This window comes from Rhinopithecus bieti, unplaced genomic scaffold, assembly GCF_001698545.2.
Source record: "Rhinopithecus bieti isolate Rb0 unplaced genomic scaffold, ASM169854v2 scaffold_40368, whole genome shotgun sequence".
NCBI classification, from domain to species: Eukaryota; Metazoa; Chordata; class Mammalia; order Primates; family Cercopithecidae; genus Rhinopithecus; species Rhinopithecus bieti.
In genome coordinates, this window is record NW_016817546.1 from 171,259 (window position 1) to 192,677 (window position 21,419).

The 21,419-nt window shown below is 53.4% G+C and overlaps 1 protein-coding gene across 1 annotated transcript in view; it reads right to left on the reverse strand.

Moving 5' to 3' along the window:
- Nucleotides 1-15,051: 15,051 nt before the first annotated feature.
- Nucleotides 15,052-21,419, reverse strand: part of SPSB1 (splA/ryanodine receptor domain and SOCS box containing 1) — a 14,792-nt gene continuing 8,424 nt past the window's right edge. Inside the window, exon 2 of the mRNA XM_017856064.1 lies at nt 15,052-15,469. Coding sequence (XP_017711553.1) covers nt 15,342-15,469 — 128 coding nt within the window. The 3' untranslated portion in view covers nt 15,052-15,341. The remainder of the gene's footprint in view (nt 15,470-21,419) is intronic.

The window sequence follows — 21,419 nt, forward strand, 5'->3', positions numbered from 1 at the left end:
TGTGTTTCTGCTTCTGAGAAACAGTTACAGCAGCAGCTCCCCTGCAAGGTCCTGAGGCTTGCCTGGGGTGAAGTGTGCCTAGTGTCCAGGGAGCGCTGGCTGCGGTCTGAATGCCTGCGTCCTGGCTTCTCCTGAGAACAAGAAGACAGACCAGCAGCAGAGCCCATGCCAGGTGAACTCTGCAGGCATGGCGAGCCCAGCACTCAAAGACAGCCCCTCCTTTGCGCCAGGGGAGAGAGGAATGTCGTCCTTCCTGGTACCCGGTGCATGTCCTGTCCCCATCCTTACCCTGGCCCTGGCTGGAGGTGCCAGTTCATTCTGCATCCCCCTGAAGGCCGCCCGGGCTTTCAGTGTGGAGTCCTCCCTCCCCACCTGCCCTCTGGCCTCCTCCCTCGGCCTGGGCTTCCTCAGCCTTCATCTTTGATAAAGCCCAGGGTTTTTTGAGATGGAGTTTTGCTCTTGTTGCCCAGGCTAGAATGCAATAGTGCGATGTTGGCTCACTGCAGCCTCTGTCTCCCCGGTTCAAGCTATTCTCCTGTTTCAGCCTCCCAAGTAGCTGGGATTACAGGTGCCTGCCACCACGCCTGGTTAATTTTTTGTAATTTTAGTAGATGGGGTTTCACCATGTTGGCCAGGCTGGTCTCGAACTCCTGAGTTCGGGTGATCTGCCCACCTCAGCCTCCCAAGGTGCTGGGATTACAGGCGTGAGCCACTGAGCCTGGCCCAAAGCCCACGGTTCTTTTCTGAGGTCCTCTAGAGCAAGTTTGCAGCCCTGCCTTTCTCCATTCAGCTGAGCTGCTTCTGTCCCATCCTCTTTTCTTATTTATCCAACACTCTCCTTTTTTTTTTTTTGAGACGGAGTCTTGCTCTGTCACCCAGGCTGGAGTGCAGTGGTGTGAGCTCAGCTCACTGCAACCTCCGCCTCCCAGGTTCAGGCATTTCTCCCACCTCAGCCTCCTGAGTAGCTGGGACTACGGGCATTTGCCACCAGGGCCAGCTAATTTTTTTTTTTTTTTTTTTTGTATTTTTAGTAGAAACAGGGTTTTGCTATGTTGGCCAGGCTGGTCTCAAACTCCTGACCTCAAGTGATCCACCTGCCTTGGCCTCCCAATCTGCTGGGATTACAGGCATGAGCCAGCGAGCCCAGCCCATGTGCATTTATTGAACACCTACTATGTGCCAGAATCAAGCAAGGGACCAGAGGACACAGCACCACCCCTCCCATTCCTGTGGCAGGAAAGCCCCAGCGCAGAATTCACTCTGTCTCTAGGGTCCACACTCAGAACCCAATACACTGTCCTGCACAGAGCAAGGGTGCGTGAGTGCCGAAGGTATAAGAGTAAGACTTCTGGGTCTCAGGAAGCCCTTGACTGCCTGCAAGCTGCCTGGGATCTGCTGAGGGAGGTGGCGTAGCACAGGGTCAAGACCTCAGGGTTTGATGCCAGTGAAGCCTGGTTTTCAGTTCCAGCTGTGTGACCTTGAGCAAGTGAATGAACCTTTCTGAGCCTGTGGGGTCACAGCAGCACCTGCCATGGAGAGCTGGTAAGGGATTACATGCATTAATGCATGCAAATTGCTTTTCCTAGACAGGGCGAGTTCTCAGAATTATGTTATTGGCAAGATGTGAATATTATAATCATGCCTGTTTGGGAGGGCAGGTATGGAGGCTGAGAGAGGTGAGGCCCACAGACGAGTAGCAAAACTGTAGCCCTGTCTTCCACCCGAGGCCCAGGTCTTCTACCTGGATCTCTTTTTCCAAACTCACTACCCTTAGGAGGAGCAAACTCCAGCTCCTCCTGGGATCCTTCCCAGGAAATGAATTCAGGAGGATGGCAGTCTGGGTTTGCTCTTGGCCGTTCTGGAGCCTGGGAGGTGCTGAGTCCTGCTCCCATCCACTGCAATGCTCCATTGTACGGCATCTCCTGGCTGGCCCACCGCACACCCAGAGTGCCCGAGGGGCTGATCTCCAGGCACACAGGAGGTCTGGGATCCAGGACACTCTGGGGCTACCCGCCCCACAAAGCACTGAGTGGGCTCCAAGCAGCCACTGTGGCTACTCCCAGAAAAATGAAAACCAAAGGGCAGGGCTCAGGGAGCCACCCAGAGAGGCCCACGTTCTTCTTCTTCTTTCTTTCTTTTTTTTTTTTCAGACGTAGTCTTGCCCTGTCACCCAGGCTGGAGTGCAGGGGTGTAGTCTCCGCTTACTGCAACCTCTGCCTCCCGGGTTCAAGCGATTCTTCTACCTCAACCTCCTGAGTAGCTGGGATTATAGGCGCACGCCACTACGCCCAGCTAATTTTTGTATTTTAGTAGAGACGGGGTTTCACTGTGTTGGCCAGGCTGGTCTCGAATTCCTAACCTCAGGTGATCCACCTGCCTTGGTCTCCCAAAATGTTGGGATTACAGGTGTGAGCCAACACACCTAGCTGCTTCTTTTTTACATTTTATTTATTTATTTTAAAAAGAAAAAGGTTTTAATCTGTCTTGGTCAGCACGCCTCTAAGAACTCCGACTTCTTTCTTTCTTTTTTTTCTTTTTTGAGACAGGGTCTCACTGTGTTGCCCAGGCTGGAATGCAATGGCACAATCCTGGTTCACTGCAAGCTCCGCCTCCCAGACTCAAACAATCCTCCTGCCTCAGCCTCCTGAGTAGCTGGGACCACAGGCACGCACAACCACACCTGGGTAAGTTTTTGTTTTTTGGTAGAGACAAGGTTTCACCATGGTGCTCAGGCTGGCCTCGAACTCCTGAGCTCAAGTGATTTGCATGCCTCGGCCTCCCAAAGTGCAGGGATTACAGGCTTGAGCCACCACGCCCAGCCCAGGTTCTTCCTGTGAGAAGAAAACACTTGGGATATAGACTGCTAGTGGGTTTCACAGTGGGAGCACCCAGTGGGAATTCAGAGTCAGGGCCCAGACCAGGAGCTCCCTGGAGGCAGAAGAACCTCTGAACTTAAATAGAATAAATGGCCCTGGAGACCTGAAGTTCTGGGTTTCAGGAACCTTCAAGGTGCTGCCCGTAGGAGGCAGAGAAGCTGTGAGCATAGATAGCATGTTATTACTGCTATCATCGTCACTGTATCCACCCAACACTTAAATGGCACCATGTGCCAGGCCCTGTTCTCAGTACCTTACAAAAAGCCACCCAGCAAGGTCCCCACTTTACAGAGGAACCTAAACAAATGAACTCACTTTCCTCCCCTGGCAAACTCCTACTCATCCTTCAAAACCTTGCTAGCACATCCCTGTCCTAATTGCCTGGCAAAGTTTATTGTTCCCTCCTCTGCATTGCTTGAGACCCCTTCTCCCGTGTTTCCTGGTCTGTGCCCCGCACTGGACTCCTTGCTCAGAATCCTGGTTTTCCGAGTCTGAATCTTATTTTTTACTTATTTATGTTTTATATATGTAGTTTCGAGACAGAGTCTCACTCTGTGGCCCAGGCTGGAGTGCAGTGGTGCTCTCAGCTCGCTGCAACCTCTGCCTCCTGGGTTCAAGCGATTCTCCTGCCTCAGCCTCCCAAGTAGCTGGGATCACAGGCACACGCCACCAGGCCCGGCTGTTTTGTATTTTTAGGAGAGACAGGGTTTTGCCATGTTGGTCAGGCTGGTCTTGAACTCCCAGCCTCAGGTGATCCGCCCTCCTCGGCCTCCCAAAGTGCTGGGATTACAGGCATGAGCCACCGCGCCTGACCCTGAGTCTGAATCTTGATGTCCCCATGTATCCAGCACGGACAAAAGGGTCATGATATATTTGCCAAATGGGACAATGGAGACTGTGGGTCTGCAGCAGCACCGGTATGCCCCACCCTGACAGGACCTCTCGGACTTGGGGGCTAGGCCCTGAAAGGGAAAGGCACTTGCTGGCTCCTAAGTGGCCAGGACGTCCTCAAGGGCTGTCCTCCTCAAGGGCTGTCCTCCGAAGCAGTGTCTGGGCTGGGCCACTGCCTCAGCCTCAGGGTTTCCCTCGGGGGAAATGGCATCCCCAGCTCATCCTTCCAGCAAGCTAGGGGTGGGGTTGCTCAGAAGGGCCCCCTGCGTCCAGGGACGGCTGCAGGAGACCCAGGAGGAGAAGCCGCTGGGCCAGAAGGAGGGATTTCTCCAGAAGGTATAGACATTCCTAGGGATGCTTATCTTTCTCTCTTTCCCATAAGCAAATTTTATTAGATTAAGACCTAGGGGCCAGGTGCGGTGGCTCACACCTGTAATCCCAGCACTTCGGGAGGCTAAGGCAGGCGGATTGCTTGAGGTCAGGAGTCTGAGACCAGCCTGGCCAACATGGCAAAACCCCATCTCTACTAATAGTACAAATACTAGCCGGGCGTGGTGGCGGGCACCTGTAATTCCAGCTACGGATGAGGCACGAGAATTACTTGAACCCAGGAGGCAGAGTTTGCGGTGAGCCGAGATTGCACCACTGCACTCCAGCCTGGGCGACAGAGTGAAATTATGTCCAAAAAAAAAAAAAAAAAACAACCCTTGGGGAGTGTGGGCTTTGAAGCCTCCCAAGGCATTGCCCCACACACAGACCTCGTTTGATCTTCCCAACACCACAGGCTTGGCTGGAAGGTGTCATTATTCCCCATTATTCCCACTTGAAGGCAGAGGAAATTGAGGCTTCCTAAGGTGGTGACTAGTCCAGGGTCCTGGGATCAGTGGCGGCTGATGTTCTGAGTCCAAACCCCAGACCACCTGGGTCCTGGCCTGCACTTCTGTGTACTCCTGCAGCCTTCACCCCTGCAGCAGGCCAGCCCGGGAACTTGCTAAGTTCCACCACCATTTCTGGGCTCTTGGGAGAGGGTGTCCTGTTCATGATCTCCTCTCTTTCTGATTCTCAGAAGGATTCAGAAGCAAAAAGAGGGAGCAGGGGCTGGGGCTGGGTGGTGCAGAAAGAGTTCCTTAGGGCTGCCAAAAACACAGGCTGGAGGGGTCTGCTTTTGTCCCAAAGGGAGGCAGGGTGCTCGAGGCTGGCTGCATGCCCCGTACACCCTGCACTGCAGCCACCAGTCCGCTGCTCAGATCGGGGCCCTCCGAGGTGTCTCCTGCGAGGGAGAGCCAAATTTGAGTGCATAAGCAGAGGATGTTTTCCTTCCCAGTGGACAAAACATTTCTGGCGCTTTCGGGAGGGGACTGAACACTCTGTCCACTTTGGCGCTTGCAGGATTCCTGGACGGACACAAGTGTGTTTCACATGCAACAAGATTAATTACACAACCTCCTCCGTCCTGGGCCTTGCCCGCCCCACCTCCCGCCCCACCCGCTTCCCTGGTTACCCGCCTTGCTCCCGAGCAAACCTTCTGAGACGTCCATTCCAAGTGGCCTCAGGAAGTGAACACTGAGTCATGTGCCTCTTGCCACAGGTCTCCCCAGAGTGGGGAGGGGCCGAGAAACACCCTCTGACTCCAGGTGAACTCCCGTAGTCTCACTCGGAGAAATCCCACCGACCCTGACAGGGTGGGTCTGGCCTGGACACAGTGGCCTCCATCCACAGGTTGGTTCCACTGGTGCCCTGCCTGGAGCTTCCCTGGTTCACTGGGATTTCCAGAGGATTGGGATCCTTCCAGAAGTCCCTAGCTGAACTGGGGTCCCAGCCCTGGTCCCCTGTGACCTTCCATGGTCCAATTAAAGAGGCTGGCATCAGCCAAAGTGAAATGAGTGGGAGGGACCGGGATGGAAGAACAGGACCTGCCAGTCCGTGCCACACCTCCCAGACCATGCTCAAGGGGTTGGGGACAGTCCTGCTGTGGAGGATCTGCTCCAACGGATGCCTCATTGAAAGCTGTTTGTGAAATTTCTGCCTCTCCCAGAGAATCCTGCAGTGAGCTCAGACAGAACATTCCAGAGCATTCTTAGGGTGCCTGAAGGATGTACTGAAATCGGGGTCCCAACACCACCCCAGGAAGGTGGGATGCTTCAGAAACCAGGCACCCACCCCCAGTGCACTCAAGGCAGAACAGACTCGGGCTGAGCAGGAGGGATCAGGCTGCTGAGCAAAGGCCTGTGGGCCAGTGCCAGGACCCTGAACCCGCCGGAGCAAGCTGAACTCTGGCGGGAGGCAGGCTGCTAACCAGTAAGCAAGTTGTAAAAACCCATTTCAGACACAACATCTGGCAGCTGCTTCAAATAGTTCTCTGTCTGAAGTTGGAGTCACTCACAGCCCTCCTGTAAATCAAACCATGTGCACAGAGGAGCCCTGGGCCGATCCGAGGCACCCTGGCTTGGCTGGGCCCCCGCCGAGCCCCCAGTCTCCCTGGCTCTTTAAATAGCCTGGGGCTCACATTCCATTTCCTTGTACGATGAATTCAGAGCAGGCCTGGCTGCAGAAGCTGCAGGGATGCAAGCTTCATCCGTCTATCTCAGTGAAAGATGGGGGGGGCGGGCGCGGGGAGGCGATGCTTGGCACTTGGGGCATGATGTCTTGAGCTTAGCCCCTATTTCCAGTGACTCCTGGGCAATGCCCACCCTTCACAGGGCCCAGAACCCACTCATTGTAGCCTATCAAGGAGAGTTCAAGAGAGAGTCCAAGTCCTCTGTCGAACAAGTTTCTGGTCTGAGCCTGGTCCTGTGGCTTCTAAACAAGCCCTTGGTACTCATCTCTTAGAACATCGACCAATTAATTCTAGAGCAAATCTGGTCTCAGGAGACTGGCTGCAAGAGGCCAGGGCAGGAGGCAGATGGCATGTCACGAATAAGGATGGGAGTCATTGCCTGTTGGGCAGCACTCACCATCGGCCTGGTGCTGGGCATGGTTTCATCGGTCTTCATGGCCACTCCAGGAGTGGGTACTATTATGAACTCTGCTCTGAAGGTGTGTGTGGAGGGATGCATGGTGGCTCCCCAAGTCAGTGGCGTGAGGTTAAGAAGAATTTACTGGGGCCGGGCGCGGTGGCTCACGCCTGTAATCCCAGCACTTTGGGAGGCTGAGGCGGGTGGATCATGAGGTCAGGAGATCGAGACCATCCTGGCTAACACAGTGAAACCCCATCTCTACTAAAAAATACAAAAAATTAGCCAGGCGTGGTGGTGGCACCTGTAGTCCCAGCGACTCGGGAGGCTGAGGCAGGAGAATGGCGTGAACCTGGGAGGCGGAGCTTGCAGTGAGCCGAGATAGCACCGCTGCAATCCAGCCTGGGCGAAAAAGTGAGACTCTGTCTCAAAAAAAAAAAAAAAAAAAAAAAAAGAAGAATTTACCAAGACAATTGTAGGTAAAGAAAGGCACATTTATTAGAGAAAATATGGCAATATGTTGCAAGGGTGCAACGGGCAGATCAGCAAGAGAGGAGTTGATTGCACTGAGACAAAGGCTTGCTGGGATTTTACAGGATGGTGCTTGTGCCATGTGCTGAAGACGGCTTTGTGTAGTACTTAAATGCCAAGGTTGCAGTGAGCTAACCTGTATTTTCCTATCAGTTGAGGGTCTGGTGATAGCTGGGCACAGGAAGATTGAGAGTTATTTGCGCAGGAGGGCGCTCTGTCCTGGACCATGAAGAAAGACAGATTTACAGCTTATCTGCTTTCTCATTTTGCTTCCCCTTGGTCCCGCCAGCCTGACTCCTTTTCCCGAATTAGGACTCCACAGGTATATCTTGTCCTAATCCTGAAAACTGTGAAGGTGACCTTATTTGGAGAAAGGGTTTTAGCAGATGTCATTGATTTAAGGATCTTGAGATGAGATCATCCCAGATTATCTGGGTGGGCCCTAAATGCAGTGACAAGTGTTCTTACAAGACAGACAGAGGCACAGAGGGGCCATGAGAAGATAGAGGCAGAGATTGGAGCCATGCAGCCACAAGCCACAAGCCATACAGTCTAAAGCCGCCAGAAACTGGAAGAGGCCAGAATGGATCTTCTTTTTTCTTTTTTAATCACCTTTATTATTATTATTTTGAGACACAATCTCACTCTGTTGCCCAGGTTGAGGTGCACTGGCACAGTCTCAGCTCACTGAAACCTCTGCCTCCCAGGTTCAAGTGATTCTTGTGCCTCAGCCTCCCGAGTGGCTGGGATTACACCAGTGTGTGCGCGCACACCACCACACCCAGCTAATTTTTTGTATTTTCAGTTAAGTTTTTGTATTTTTAATAGAGATGGGGTTTTGCCATGTTGGCCAGGCTGGTCTCGAGCTCCCGGCCTCAAGTGGTCCACCCAGCTCGGTCTCCCAAAGTGCTGGGATTACAGACGTGAGCCACTGCGCCTGGCCATGAGCTGGATCTTCTGCTAGAACTTCTGGAGGGAGTGCAGCCCTGCCCACACCTTGATTTTGGACTTCTGGCCTCCATAGTGGGGACAGAATAAATGTGCATTGTCTTAAGTCACCCAGTGTGTGGTACTTGGATATAGCAGCCCCAGGAAATGAATATAGTTTGGAAACTAGGGATCAGAGGAGCCGCACAAGGCCACAGAGCTCTTAACCACCCAACTCTGCTAGCCCTGGTGACCAGACTGGTTTTTAGAAAACCAGATCTGATAAACTGAGGGCCCTAGGCCCAGGCAATTTCCCTGCAAGGCGCCCTCTAGGAAAGGGTCATTCATGGACTAGGCGACTTCAGTGAGTTTAGGAGCATACACAAGGGTCTCTCAGTGCCCTGGGTATGGAGGAGTAATTATGCTAGCTATTTTTATTGATTACTTCCTGTGACCAGTGACCAGCGTTCTAAGCACTTTGCATACATGGCTCGCTTAATTCTCACAACCCTAAGAAGAGGAAATGTTCTCCCATTTGATGAAATGAGGAAACGAAGACACAGGGAAGTCACGGGGGAGGGGCCAGGGAGCAGCTCCTTAAAAAGCCAATTGGAAATGAAAGATGCCAGACCCAGAGGGTCACCTATTGTTTGATACCATTGATAAGAAATGTCCAGAATAGGCAAATCGAGACAGAAAGTAGATTAGTGGTTGCCAGGGGCTGGGGAGCGGAATGGGGATTGGCTGCCTAATGGGTGTGAGGTACCCATTGAGGGTGATGATAATGTTTTGAACTAGATAGAGGTGACAGTTGTGCAGCATTGCGAATGTACTACACGCCACACTGATGTGTGCACTTCAAAACAGTGAATTTGATATTATGTGAATTTCACCTTAATTACAAATCAAAGGGTGAGATAGGAATACCCTGGGCTCAGGCCCTAATGTGCCCAGCCCTAAGCATATGGGTCTCAGTGGCCCTTCTGGGAGGAAAGTACTGCTCCCATTTCACAGATGGAGACGCCAAGGCTCCAGACTTTAAAGTTAGCATCCTGGACAGGAAGGAGGAAGCCGGGCGTCAGTCCTGAAGCCAGGCCCCTTCTCCCCAGTCACTCAGTCTCCACACATGGCCAGCCTGGACGGTGAGGTTCCTTTTCCACTGGAGTTGATTCCACCTGTAGGCATCAGAAACCCTGGCGGCCCCACTTTGCTTAACAGAAATCATTGGCAAAGCTGAACGTCTTTCGAAAGGTAGGGCCCAGGATTAAAATGTTTGCTTCTTAGGCTGTAAAGGGAGAGGAAGACATACTCTGAGAGGCACATACCTGGGCTGACGAGGCCCTTGTCCCTACACGCTGTGCTGAGGTTGTGGGAAATACCCTTGAGCAGTTCCCGTGGGGATGGCCCTGCTGGGAGGGTCTTGCGTGGGCCGTGGCTTGTAGACCTGAATGTTGTCTCCAAGCTCCTGGTTCAGCTTTCCAGAGTCTAATTTCCTTGGGGAAACTGAGGCTAAAGGATAGAGCTCAAGGTTTCCCTGCCTGGACTCCAGTATTTCTCCCTTGGACCTACTTTGTTCATTCCTAAGACGAGCAGTTTTGTGCCTGGGTGAGAAGTTTTTGTGCCTGGCATTGATGCATTGATCGGTAGCTCTCGGAGTGCCCGTGCTCTGAGGCACAGAGCAGAGAGAGCTGGGAGGGCCACTCGAACAGAATCTTCTATACCCGTGGTCTCTAAGATTCTGCGGGTCTCAGCCCCTGGCAGGACTCTGAAGGACCATGAGGATACAGCAGAGAGGTCTGCCTAGGTGCAGCTCTGCATGCAACTCTGCATGGATGCAACTCTGCATGCAACGCTGGGACCCCAGAAACCTTCAGAGCAATGTTATCTGAGTCATCGATGGGTGTTCAAAGATGCCTATTCTCAGGCCCATCCTATTGCATATCAAGCTTACCAGGATTTTGCTTCCCCGCCCACCCAGGTTCCCCCAGGTGATTCAGATGCAGGGAGCATCTGTGAACTTCAGAGTGAAATCCCCAGTTAGGTCCTGGTACTCACATGCATTTGTAAGACACATCCTTGGGGACAGCTCTAAGGTTCACCTCTAAACGCCACCGGGGAAGGGAGCTGGAGGAGACCTTGGCCTTTCCTGCCTACAAAGCAGACCCAGTAGAGGCTGCAGTTGGGGTGGGGTGGGAAGACAACCCTGCACAAGGTCAGTGCCACCTCTGTCTAGCTAGCTGCCCTCAGCCTGAGCTTTTCCACGGAGCATATTCCTCTACCCAGGAAAATCATTATCAGCCCGGCAGCAACAACAGCAGCTGTTCTCTGGCCCAGGAAGAAAGATTCCAGAGAAGAGTTAGTTTTCTCTTTCCTTACCAGAAAAAAAAAAAAAAAAAAATCAGAACCCAGGAGAGAACACCACAGTCTGAGTGCACCAGGGAGATGGTCAGCCCGAGTCCTGCCTGCCAGCAGCTGAATCCTGAGAAACCCGAGGAGAGCCATGAGCGGCTTCCTCTGCATTTGCTGGGCCAGGACATCATTTGTTGACTCTAGAGCCCAGTCCCTAGCTCACGATTTCCTCCCTGGTTGCCATGGCCCCGTACAGAAAACACAGCAAACTCCTGGCCCTGGGCAGCTCATTTATTTCAAATATTCCTTGCAGCTGGAATCCAACCATGTTTGGGTGTCTGGACTGGAGCATGAACTAATTGCTCTGTCTTCGGCCCCCTCCCCAGCTCCCCCGGCATAGTTTATGGTTCAGTAAATTCCACATTCCTCATCTCGTTGAGGAGTGGAGAAGGCGGGAGGGAAGCTGCGTGCTGAAGGGTGGGGACAGGAGGACTCTTCCCATCTATGGCCAAGCCCTGAGAGTCTGCTACCTGCTTGAAGGCAGGGGATTAATTACAACCACATGGGCCAAGTCTGCACAGATGGTTTTATTAATCCCACTCCCTTCGGCACAAAACCCTGCTCCCCGAGAAGTCTCCCTGGCAGCACAAGGGCCCTGATTTTCCCTGTGCCTCCCCGCCCCAGTGCCTGACCCCAACCNCTAATTGCTCTGTCTTCGGCCCCCTCCCCAGCTCCCCCGGCATAGTTTATGGTTCAGTAAATTCCACATTCCTCATCTCGTTGAGGAGTGGAGAAGGCGGGAGGGAAGCTGCGTGCTGAAGGGTGGGGACAGGAGGACTCTTCCCATCTATGGCCAAGCCCTGAGAGTCTGCTACCTGCTTGAAGGCAGGGGATTAATTACAACCACATGGGCCAAGTCTGCACAGATGGTTTTATTAATCCCACTCCCTTCGGCACAAAACCCTGCTCCCCGAGAAGTCTCCCTGGCAGCACAAGGGCCCTGATTTTCCCTGTGCCTCCCCCGCCCCCAGTGCCTGACCCCAACCCCACTCCTCCCCTGCCGCCCCTTCAAAGGAAGCAGAGTTCCAACTGCAACCCAGACGTGAACTCCAACCTGAAAATCACTGTAGACCACGCTTTCCTCCAACCGCATCTGGGAAACGCATCTAGGGTCCCCTCCTCCCAATATCTACCTTGACCTTTGGAGAGTTCACCTGGGAAGGAAGATCATTATCAGGAAGTTGGTTTAGGAATGTCTGGTCCATTCTTTTTTTGGAGGGGGACAGAGTCTCACTGTGTCGCCCAGGCTGGAGTGCAGTGGTGTGATCTCGGCTCACTGGAGCCTCTGCTTCTCGGGTTCATGCCATTTTCCTGCCTTAGCCTCCTGAGCAGCTGGGACTACAGGCACGCGCCACCACGCCTAGCTAATTTTTGTATTTTTAGTAGAGACGGGGTTTCACCATGTTGGCCAGGATGGTCTCCATCTCTCGACCTCATGATCCGCCCGCCTTGGCCTCCCAAAAGTGCTGGGATTACAGGCATGAGCCACCGTGCCCAAACATCTGGTCCATTCTTAAAGACAAAGTCGCAACCCAGAAACTGCCATTTTCCAGAAATGCAGGAGCTTTTAAAGCATTCGTTTGCACACTTGCTAAGACACCAGGTCCTGTTCAGAGAGCCTCATCTTACCCTTGCTATCCTCCTGTGAGACAGGTGCTACACTACAGTGCTACAGCACTACAGTGACTGCTGTTTTCCGGGGGCTCATCCAGCTGTGGCCATCCAACTGGCCACAAAGCCAGTTATTTGAATCCACCTCTGACTCAGGAGTGCATACGCTCCTCATTGGGCCAACCCACCGACACCATGGAATAATTTCCTTCTATCCAGCAACTCTGCAAAACAGCTGACACTATCACAAATAGTGGTGTCCAAACTCTCTTAGGCACGGTCACCTAGGGAGTTCAGGAAATGCATATTCCTGGGCCTGGCCCTAGAAGTGTTGACTTGGTACATCTCAGGTGGGACCCTGGAATCTGCATTTTCTCAACCCCCTCCCAGATGCTGCTGATGTGTGTGGTCTGAGGACAGCTGGTCAGGAGGCTCTTAGAGAAAGGAACATGGGTCTTTGGGCCCAGGGATCTTAGGCTCTCAGGTCAGGCACTTTTCACGGCACTATCAGGACCCAGCACGCCTTGAGAATGAAGCCTCCTCACCGCAAGCTGAATGTGCTCCTGCTAATTCTTTGGAAACTAGCTGTGACATGAGATCACATCTTAGTAAATTTGTTGACTGTCATTTTATCACCCATTGATCCCCTAAATAAACCAGAGTTTCCTGTCCTTTCTGTTGGGGGCTCTGCCCACGCGCCTAGCAAAAAAAAGTTCACTCTGCAACTGTTCAGCAAACCTCACCGTGCACTCGGCCTCAGGGGACACAAAGATGAATGAAGGATCGGCTCCTTCCCCTAGACCCTAGACCACAATGGGAGGACGCCCACAATGGCTGACACTCTGCTCCTAAAAAGCCCACGGTCAACTCAAGTTCTACAACCCCACAAACCAACCTGCTGTGCTCACGAGGGCATAGAATCACTTTCTGTTAGGCTCAGCAAGTTTCCACAGCTTGGGCTGCCAGGCTGAGGAACTTCTGAAATGGGGATGAAGCTGTTCTGGGGTCCTCCCTCCAGGACTCTCCTCCTCTTTCTCTGGGGCTTCATCTGGCATCTCACCCTCTGCCAAGGGGTGGTAGGGAGTCGGCCCATCATCTGCTGAAAACTGTGGGCCGTGGAGCTGGCTGGACCCAGGAGGGGTCAGCTGTGTCTCTTCCCCTCCCCCGAGGCACACACAAGGAACTCAAAAATGGTTTGATATTTTAACAAACGTTCCTTTATTAGGTTACTGACTATTATCAACCATCATAAAATAGAACAGGAGTTTCAAAACTGTACAAGCCACAAGGCTCTGGGCTGGTAGGAAAGAAGGGTGGGGTCGAGGGTCCCAGGGCGTCGGGGGGTGGGAGATGCAGAGAGAGCTAGAGGGTCACCCAGCATCCGTGGGGACGGCTGAGTCAAGGCCATAAGCTGGTATCTATACAAGGGAAACATTCACCAGAATGTGACCCACCTGAAACAGGAGGGAGGAAAATCTTTAAAAGTCTTACAGATAAGGTCCCCTGCCCCGGAAAAAAAACCCAAAAACCTCAGAATAATAAGGGGGTAATGTACTTTTCTCACCCAGTCTTGGCACCAATTTTGTGCTTTAAAAAATATACTCCACTGGAAGATTTACTTAAAAAAAGGTACTCTACAGCAGCTGTTTAAAACATAATTCTTACAGACAAATATATATATATGTATGTATATATATTAAACATTTTAAACAAATAAAGTCATCTATTGTACCTGTGCAGAAATGAACCAAAGTGAGACTCTTAAGAGAGTTAACTTCAAGCTCAAAGAAATGGCAAAGGCTGTGGCAGGTGCTGGGGTATGCAACGTGGAGGGGTTGCCAGGGACAGGGCACCCCTCTCTTGCCGGCAGCCGAGCCACCCCTCTTGGGGCTCTGAGAGGGGTTGGGATGAACTGGGGCTGTTTCCCTGGACCCGAAGCCCCAGCTGGGGTGCTGAGCAGAGACCCGCACTGGCTTCTGTGAGGCTTGACTCTGCCCCTGGCTTCTCAGGGAATGGAGATCCACTCGCCCTCCCTTCTTAGTTCCGGGGGTCCTCTGGCACACCCAGAGCTTCTGAGGATATACTAGGGAAAACGCAGCTAGAAAAGCGAAAGCAAAATCAAACTCACACCAAAAGACCCACAGAAGACTAAGGAAATGCAACCATGTGCAAGGATGCCTGAGCCCAAGAGTTAACTGGCTACCTGGAGACACAGGGGAATTGCTGCAGCCCTTCCAGATGTGCCCCTGAAGACACCCAGATTGCACGTGAGGCTCTTCCTCCCTGAAGGGCCCGCTAGGGAACTTGGAGCAGAGCCCTCTGGAAACTGCAGGGCAAGGGACCCAAAGACACACTTGTGCCTGGGCACGTGTGCACATGTGCCCAGGGAGGGCGGCGGGCAAGGCACACACATCCCAGGGAGGGCACAGGTGGGAGGAAAGTAACAGAACAGCCAGAGAGAGGGGACTGAAACAAGGTTTCCTTTCTAGATGGAATAAATAAATGGCTTTTGTTATTGTTAAAAGAATAAATACAGGGTATGGGGCACCGACAGCCAGGAGGGATGCTGGGTGCTTATTTGCCTGCGGACGGTTCTTGGGTTCTGCTTTGGTGTCCATGGTGAGTTTCTGATGTCCTGAGCTTTATCTGTCACGGCATGGCCCTACTGGGCTGGGCACCCATGGCGGGGCACCAGCCCTTGTCTAAGCACCTCTTAGTACCCCTGGTATCTGCTCTCAGAGCTGTGGCACCACCTGCCACCCCCACCACCCTGGGACCCCAGGTGGCTGCAGCCTTCTCCCAGAGATGTGGGGAGCACCCGTCCCACCCCGAGAGCAGATTGGAGCTCAACGTAGGGCTTTCGTAGGAGTTTATTCTCTGTGTCTTTTCTCAAAGAGGGGTTGTATATGGACGGCATGCAGGGACGCTGCCTTCTGCTGATGTCGGGAAGGGGGAAAGAGGAGCCTGTGTTGGAATCGGTCCTTGTCCCATGGAGGCAGCCATGGAGGATGAGGGAAGACCAGGGACCTCTGTCCATGGCTGTGGATGCCGGTCCAAGGCGCAGGGTGCGGCGGCCCCAGCGGCGGGTGGCTCAGTGAGGTGGCACCAGGTGGCTGTCGTGCTGGCGGTCCGATGGCGAACATCACTGGTAGAGGAGGTAGGCCTTGAGGGAAGCCGGCAGCGGCAGCGTGTGGATCTCCCCCAGGCGCTCCTTCCCCAGGGCCAGGCGCACCGAGCGGCGGCACAAATCCATGAGCGGCAGCGGCTCGGCTAGGGAGACAGAGAAACTGCAGGTCAGCGCAGCTTGGGTGGGTGTTCAGCAAACAACGCTAACCATGGCAGCAATATTATCACTGATTAGTGTTCATTCAAATCAGTAAAGAAACAATTAAAAATGCAATGCTTTGATTTTCATTTTAAATTTAGCATGTGAATAGCTACCAACAGGAGCCCACCCTGGGCTGGGCACCTGGGCGAGCCCTTTGCTAACACTCATTTAATCCTCACAGTGGTTTCTTATGAATGGCTTAATAGTCACAGACACCATTACCTTCATCCCCATTTTGCAGGTGAGGAAACTGAGGGACAGAGTCTAAATGACTTGCCAGGGGTCGCCCTGCTGGCAGGAGATGGAGCTAGGTTTCGAACCCAGGCCATCCCTGCTCTTCCCCACTGGTGACTCTGCCTGTCCAGGCCAGCAGCTGCCGTTGGAGCCTGTCGGTCGGAGCACATGGGAGCCAGCTCTTCCCGGCACGCAGCCCCAGCCCTGGACCCCACGCAGGCTTCAGGAAGGGAATCATTTTCTGTTACCAGCTGCTCTCAGATACCGTTCTCACCTCTATTTTAAAGTTGAAGACCAGCTGGGCATGGTAGCTCATGCCTGCAATCCCAGCACTTTGGGAGGCCGAGGTGGGTGGATCACTTGAGGCCAGGAGTTCGAGACCAGCCTGGCCAATATGGTGAAGCCCCGTCTCTACTGAAAATACAAAAATTAGTTGGGCGTGGTGGTATGTGCCTGTAACCCCAGCTGCTCAGGAGGCTGAGACAGGAGAATCGCTTGAACCTGGAGGCAGAGGTTGTAGTGGGCTGAGATCGCACCATTGCACTCTAAACTGGGTGATAGAGCGAGACTCTGTCCAAAAAAAGAAAAAAGAACTGAAGACACACAGGCACAGAGAGGACACCCAGTGTGCCAAGGGTTAAGGGCTGGGATCTGAATCCAGGCAGCCTGGGCCCAGTGTCCATGCCCTTAGCCACTAACCGTGCTGCAAATGAAGACATGGCAAACCCTGTGTGGAATCACACGTGACAGGCCTGGCTGGCCCCATGGCCTGAAGGCGTCATTTCTGTGCCACATGGAGCCAGAGAAACCCCGGGTGTCCGTGTTTCTGTCTGACAGTGAGGCCGAGGGTCCAGGCCAAGCTCAGGCCTCAGGAAACTGGAAATGCCAGCCCAGCTTCAGCTGATCCCCCAGAGCTGCCCCAGGCACATGGGGCCCTCTCACAGCCAGGGGAACTTGGGCAGAGCTGCCTCAAGCCCCAGGGTTACAGAGTGCTTGCAGCTGCAGCCTCCTGGGCACCTCCATCCTGCGTTCCCAGAGCGCCCAGCCTTGCCTTCCTACAAAGGAGGCTGTGTTCATTCAGCTGCATCTCAGATGATCCGTCAGCTTCAGATCTCGGGAGTCTGAAACCCATGCCTTCCAAGGCTCCTGAGCTTGGAAGCCTGCACGGCCCTGCTCACCGGCTTCACCAGAGCAGACTCCTCTCTGCTCTCTTTCCTGAAACCAGGTACGAGTAAGCACACCTGGACCTTCATGGGACCACCCTGCTGTTCCGCAGATGGAAAGCCCTGAAACCAATGGATCTGAGGCTTCATCCACGGTCTCCCCTTGACTTTGAGACTCCCTTGTGAGCAAAATAAAGTCAGCCCCAAAACTAAAAGAACCCACAGAACTCCATCCTACCAGTAAAAAGTGGGTTAAAGTTCTTCAATATTCACCAATGTGTCTCAAAAATATGAAAATCAATTACTGAAGACCTAACACTATGGGTGGGGCATGGCAGAATGGGGAGAGGCTGCTTATGGGCACAGGCTTTCTTTTTGGGGTGATGAAAATGTTCTAAAATTGTTTCCCAGGTCTCACCACACAACAGGCCACTGAACTGGATACTTTAATGGGTGAATTTACGGTATGTGATTTATAGCTCAGTAAAGCTGTTACAAAATAAAAGAATGAACCTTAGGCTTGATAATGCATTTACTAAACCCCAAGCTTTAAAAGAAGAGGGACCAGGTCAGGCACAGTGGCTCATACCTGTAATCCCAGCACTTTGGGAGGCGAAGGACGGGAGACTGCTTGAGCCCAGGAGTTTGAGACCAGCCTGAACAACATAGGGAGACCTCATCACTACAGAAAATAAAAATTAGCCAGGACTTGGGAGACTGAGGCGAGAGGATCAGTTGAGCCCAGGAGGTCAAGGCTGTAGTAAGCTGTGATCACGCCACTGTATTCCAGCCTGGGCAACAGAGACCTTGTCTCAAAAATGAAAAGAGGCCGGGTGTGGTCGCTCACGCCTGTAATCCTAGCATTTTGGGAGGCCAAGGTGAGCGGATTACCTGAGGTCAGGAGTTTGAGACCAGCCTGGCCAACATGGTGAAACCTCGTCTCTACTAAAATTAGTATACAAAAATGAGCGAGGCATGGTGGCCCGGGCCTGTAATCCCAGCTACTCGGGAGGCTAGGGCAGGAGAATCACTTGAACCTGGGAGGTGGAGGTTGCAGTGACCCGAGATCACACCACTGTACTCCAGTCTGGGTGACAGAGCAAGACTCCGTCTCAGAAAAACCATCATCACCACCACCAAAAACCCAAACTGAAAAAACAAACAAACAAACAAAAGAAGAGGGACCACTGCTCTTCATCCTCCACAGATGGTCACAGCCACAGCTGCTGACAAGGAACAGAAACGTTCAGTGCTTTTAATGGAGAATTTTGAAAGGGGCCTTTCGTGGCCAGCTTAGGATGATTAAGAGGAGCTCCGCTTGGAGACGAAAGGAGGAACGAAATAACCTCAGGTCCTTTAAGGTCCAGGAGCCCACAGATCCCTTGTGGATGGGGTGGGACTGGGTTCCCCCACCCAGCAGCTCACAGGGTTGAGTTTCTCTCGGGTGAAGCACCAGCCTGGTGACTCCAGACCCTGACCTGGAGCAGACCCCTCCGTCTGCCTGGACTTGTTTCCTCATCTGTAAGACATGGAATCCAGACCAGATTCTCCCCAAAGCCCCATGCAGCCAAGATCCTGAAGGCCAGAAGTGCTTATCGCAGCCCTCGGCCTGGCCGGGCTTGGCTGTCGGGAGTGCGTCTTCTGCACAGAGGAGTGGGGAATTTGGAGGTGTGTTCTCTTTTCTGCTTGGGAGCACGGCTGCATCTGGCCTTCATCGGGGTCAAGGGGCCTGCTGGGCTGCCCTGAGCTCCCTCCCGGGAGGATGTGGCTCAGCCCCCACTGGAAGGTGGAGGGGTTCTCCTTGGTGGTTGGAAGGCACTTGAGAAAGCTCCAAGAGTCACTGAATGTGGCCCAAGAGCTCTGCCAGGCTGCAGCAGTGAGGGCTGAAAGGGAGTTCTGTCGCTACCCTCTTGGTGTAATGGGTTTCGAATCAACCTATTTAAATGAATGAGCACCTAAGCTTCCCAGGGATGGGCATAGCAGCCAGAGGCCCCAGGCCACAGGACAGGTGCCCACCCCCTCGGTGTTTCTAGGACGGGTGCGGTGGCTCATGCCTGTAATCCCAGCACTTTGGGAGGCCGAGGTGGGCAATCACCTAAGGTCAGGAGTTTGAGACCAGGCTGGCCAACGTGGCAAAACCTCATCTCTACTAAAAATACAAACATTAGCCGGGTATGGTGGTACAAGGCTGTAGTCCTAGCTACTTGGGAGTTTGAGGTAGGAGGATTGCTTGAACCTGGGAGGTGTAGGTTGCAGTGAGCTGAGATCGCGCCACTGCACTACAGCCTGGGCGACAGAATGAGACTCCATCTCCAAAAACAGAAAAGAAAAAAAAAGTTTCTAAACTGCAGAGGCCCACATGAACCCCCAGCTCCATCCAGCGCCTTGAGTGGCTGACACTGCAGCCCCAGCCTCAGTTATGGCCTGTGGGGTACCAGTCATGTGCCTGGTGGGGACTGTGACCCCAACCTACAGATAGGGAAATGGGCTTGGAGAGGTGAGAGTTAGGGGTCCAAGGTCTGAGAGCCACGGACTCCAAAGGGATGAGGCCCTCCAGCCGGCGCAATCCATCCCCTGTGAATGCAGCTGTGTGGGGTGGAGGACTTGCCACAGTCTGGCCATCTCTGGATCCCACTGAATAAACCAGTTAGGGACGGGTCATGGGATCCACCAAGATGGGCTACAGAAGTGAGAGTGAATGGCTGCAGTGATGCGTTATGAGCTGAAAATAGGATCAGAGTCACCCAGGCATCCTGTGAATGGGTCTATTCTCTGGGGCCTCAAGTACATAAACAGGTCACGCCTCCTTGATCTTGCAGGAGGAAACTGACGGTGCATAGGGCCCAGTCTAACTGCTTTCCAAAGGCTGGGTAGAGACCAAGAATGCACGGCCACAGAAACAGACGTGGGCTTTGTGCCGTGAAAAAATGCCCAGCCCCCATTCCAGCTGGTCACTACCAGGACCAGGGAGTTCTCCCCAACCTCCACACTCTTGACTGGGGGCTGCCAGCTTTGCGCCCAGCTCCAGCCACAAACCCAGGTGCCTGCTGAAATCCACTGAGGAGGTGGGCACCTGCCCTGTGGCCTGGGGCCTCTGGCTGTTATGCCCATCCCCGGGAAGCTTAGGCACTCATTCATTTAAATAGTTTCTTTGAATGAGAGAGTGCAATGCTGAAAGAGCAGCAAAGAAATCAGGAAGTCCATCAGGAGCTATTTCTGGGAGCAGAAGGCTGAGGAACTGGAAGAGACGGTGCACCAGCTTCCACATTTCTGTGAGAAACGGCTACCTGGTGGCCAACGTGAACATGCACAGCCCCAGAGCCCCAACCCACGACTGTCTCGCCGTTCCCTGAGAGATTTCAACCCAATTCAAGCATCAAGAGTGTGGCGCTGTGCCCAGTTCACGGGCTGAATGAATGAGCTGCGGAACGGTGAGGTCAAGGAAAAACGTTCTGTATCAGAGAATGCCCCGGCTTCTGCATTGTCCTCACTGATAGCTGTCATGGCTCCTGTGGCTGGCCCTACAAGCAGCTTGTGGGGATCATGCTCCAGGACATGGATTCTAGAATGTCACGGGTGGGGTGGCTATCATAGGTTGTGTGTGTGTTTTCCTCTACACTAAGCAGTTCTTACGAAAAAGCACAGCCAAACACAACGTGGAGCCTTTGTCCTTGTCAACTGGGGAAGGACGCCTGAGACTCATCTAGGTGATCAGACACCCTTGGTCCCCTATCCCCCCTGAACTCTGACAGCCTGTGGTCCTCATATGACCAGACCTTCTGGAGGGCGTGGGGAATAGGGTCTGGAACGACCCCTCCCCAACATGGAAGGAAGGAAGGGAGGGAGGGCGGTGCACAGGCCGGCAGGCCAGCCAGCCCTGGTGGCGGGGGTCTCAGTCTCCTGAGGAGTAGCTCCCCACAGAGCCCGGCTGGAGTGGACTGCAGGAAGGAGGCACCCGGGAGGAGGCGCTGATCTTGAGGAGACGAGCTGACCTTCCCTGAACCTTCAACCACGACAAACCACAGCAAACCCATGTGGGAGCCATTAAAGAAAATTCGAAAATGCGGAACTGCATGGAAGATGCCTCCTCAGTGGGAGTCTTCAAAGCAGTGCGGGTGGAGCCAGAGAACCCGCAAGGTCAGGGGCTCTCCCTGGACTGCCTACCAGCCTGCTGCTTGCAAACAGGCCTTTCCACATCTCCAGGGAGGGTGGCGGGCAGGCCTGGGGACAGGACAGGCCCTGTGTCTCCCCACTTAGCAATGGCCATCTCCACTCCTGCCCCCCAGAAAAGAGAAGGAGGATGACACAGCAGCCTCTCTGGCTGCATCCTCAGCACAACAAGGCCTTGTGCCTCAAGCCTTGAGGAGGAATCAGAGCATGGGGCCTGTGGCCCCAGCTGGCTGGGCAGTGGGGAGGCTGCACGGGGAAACGTCAAGAACTCAGTGCCCCTGCTTCTGACCGGCCATGGCCTCAGTGTGGAAGCAGGGACTCTGCT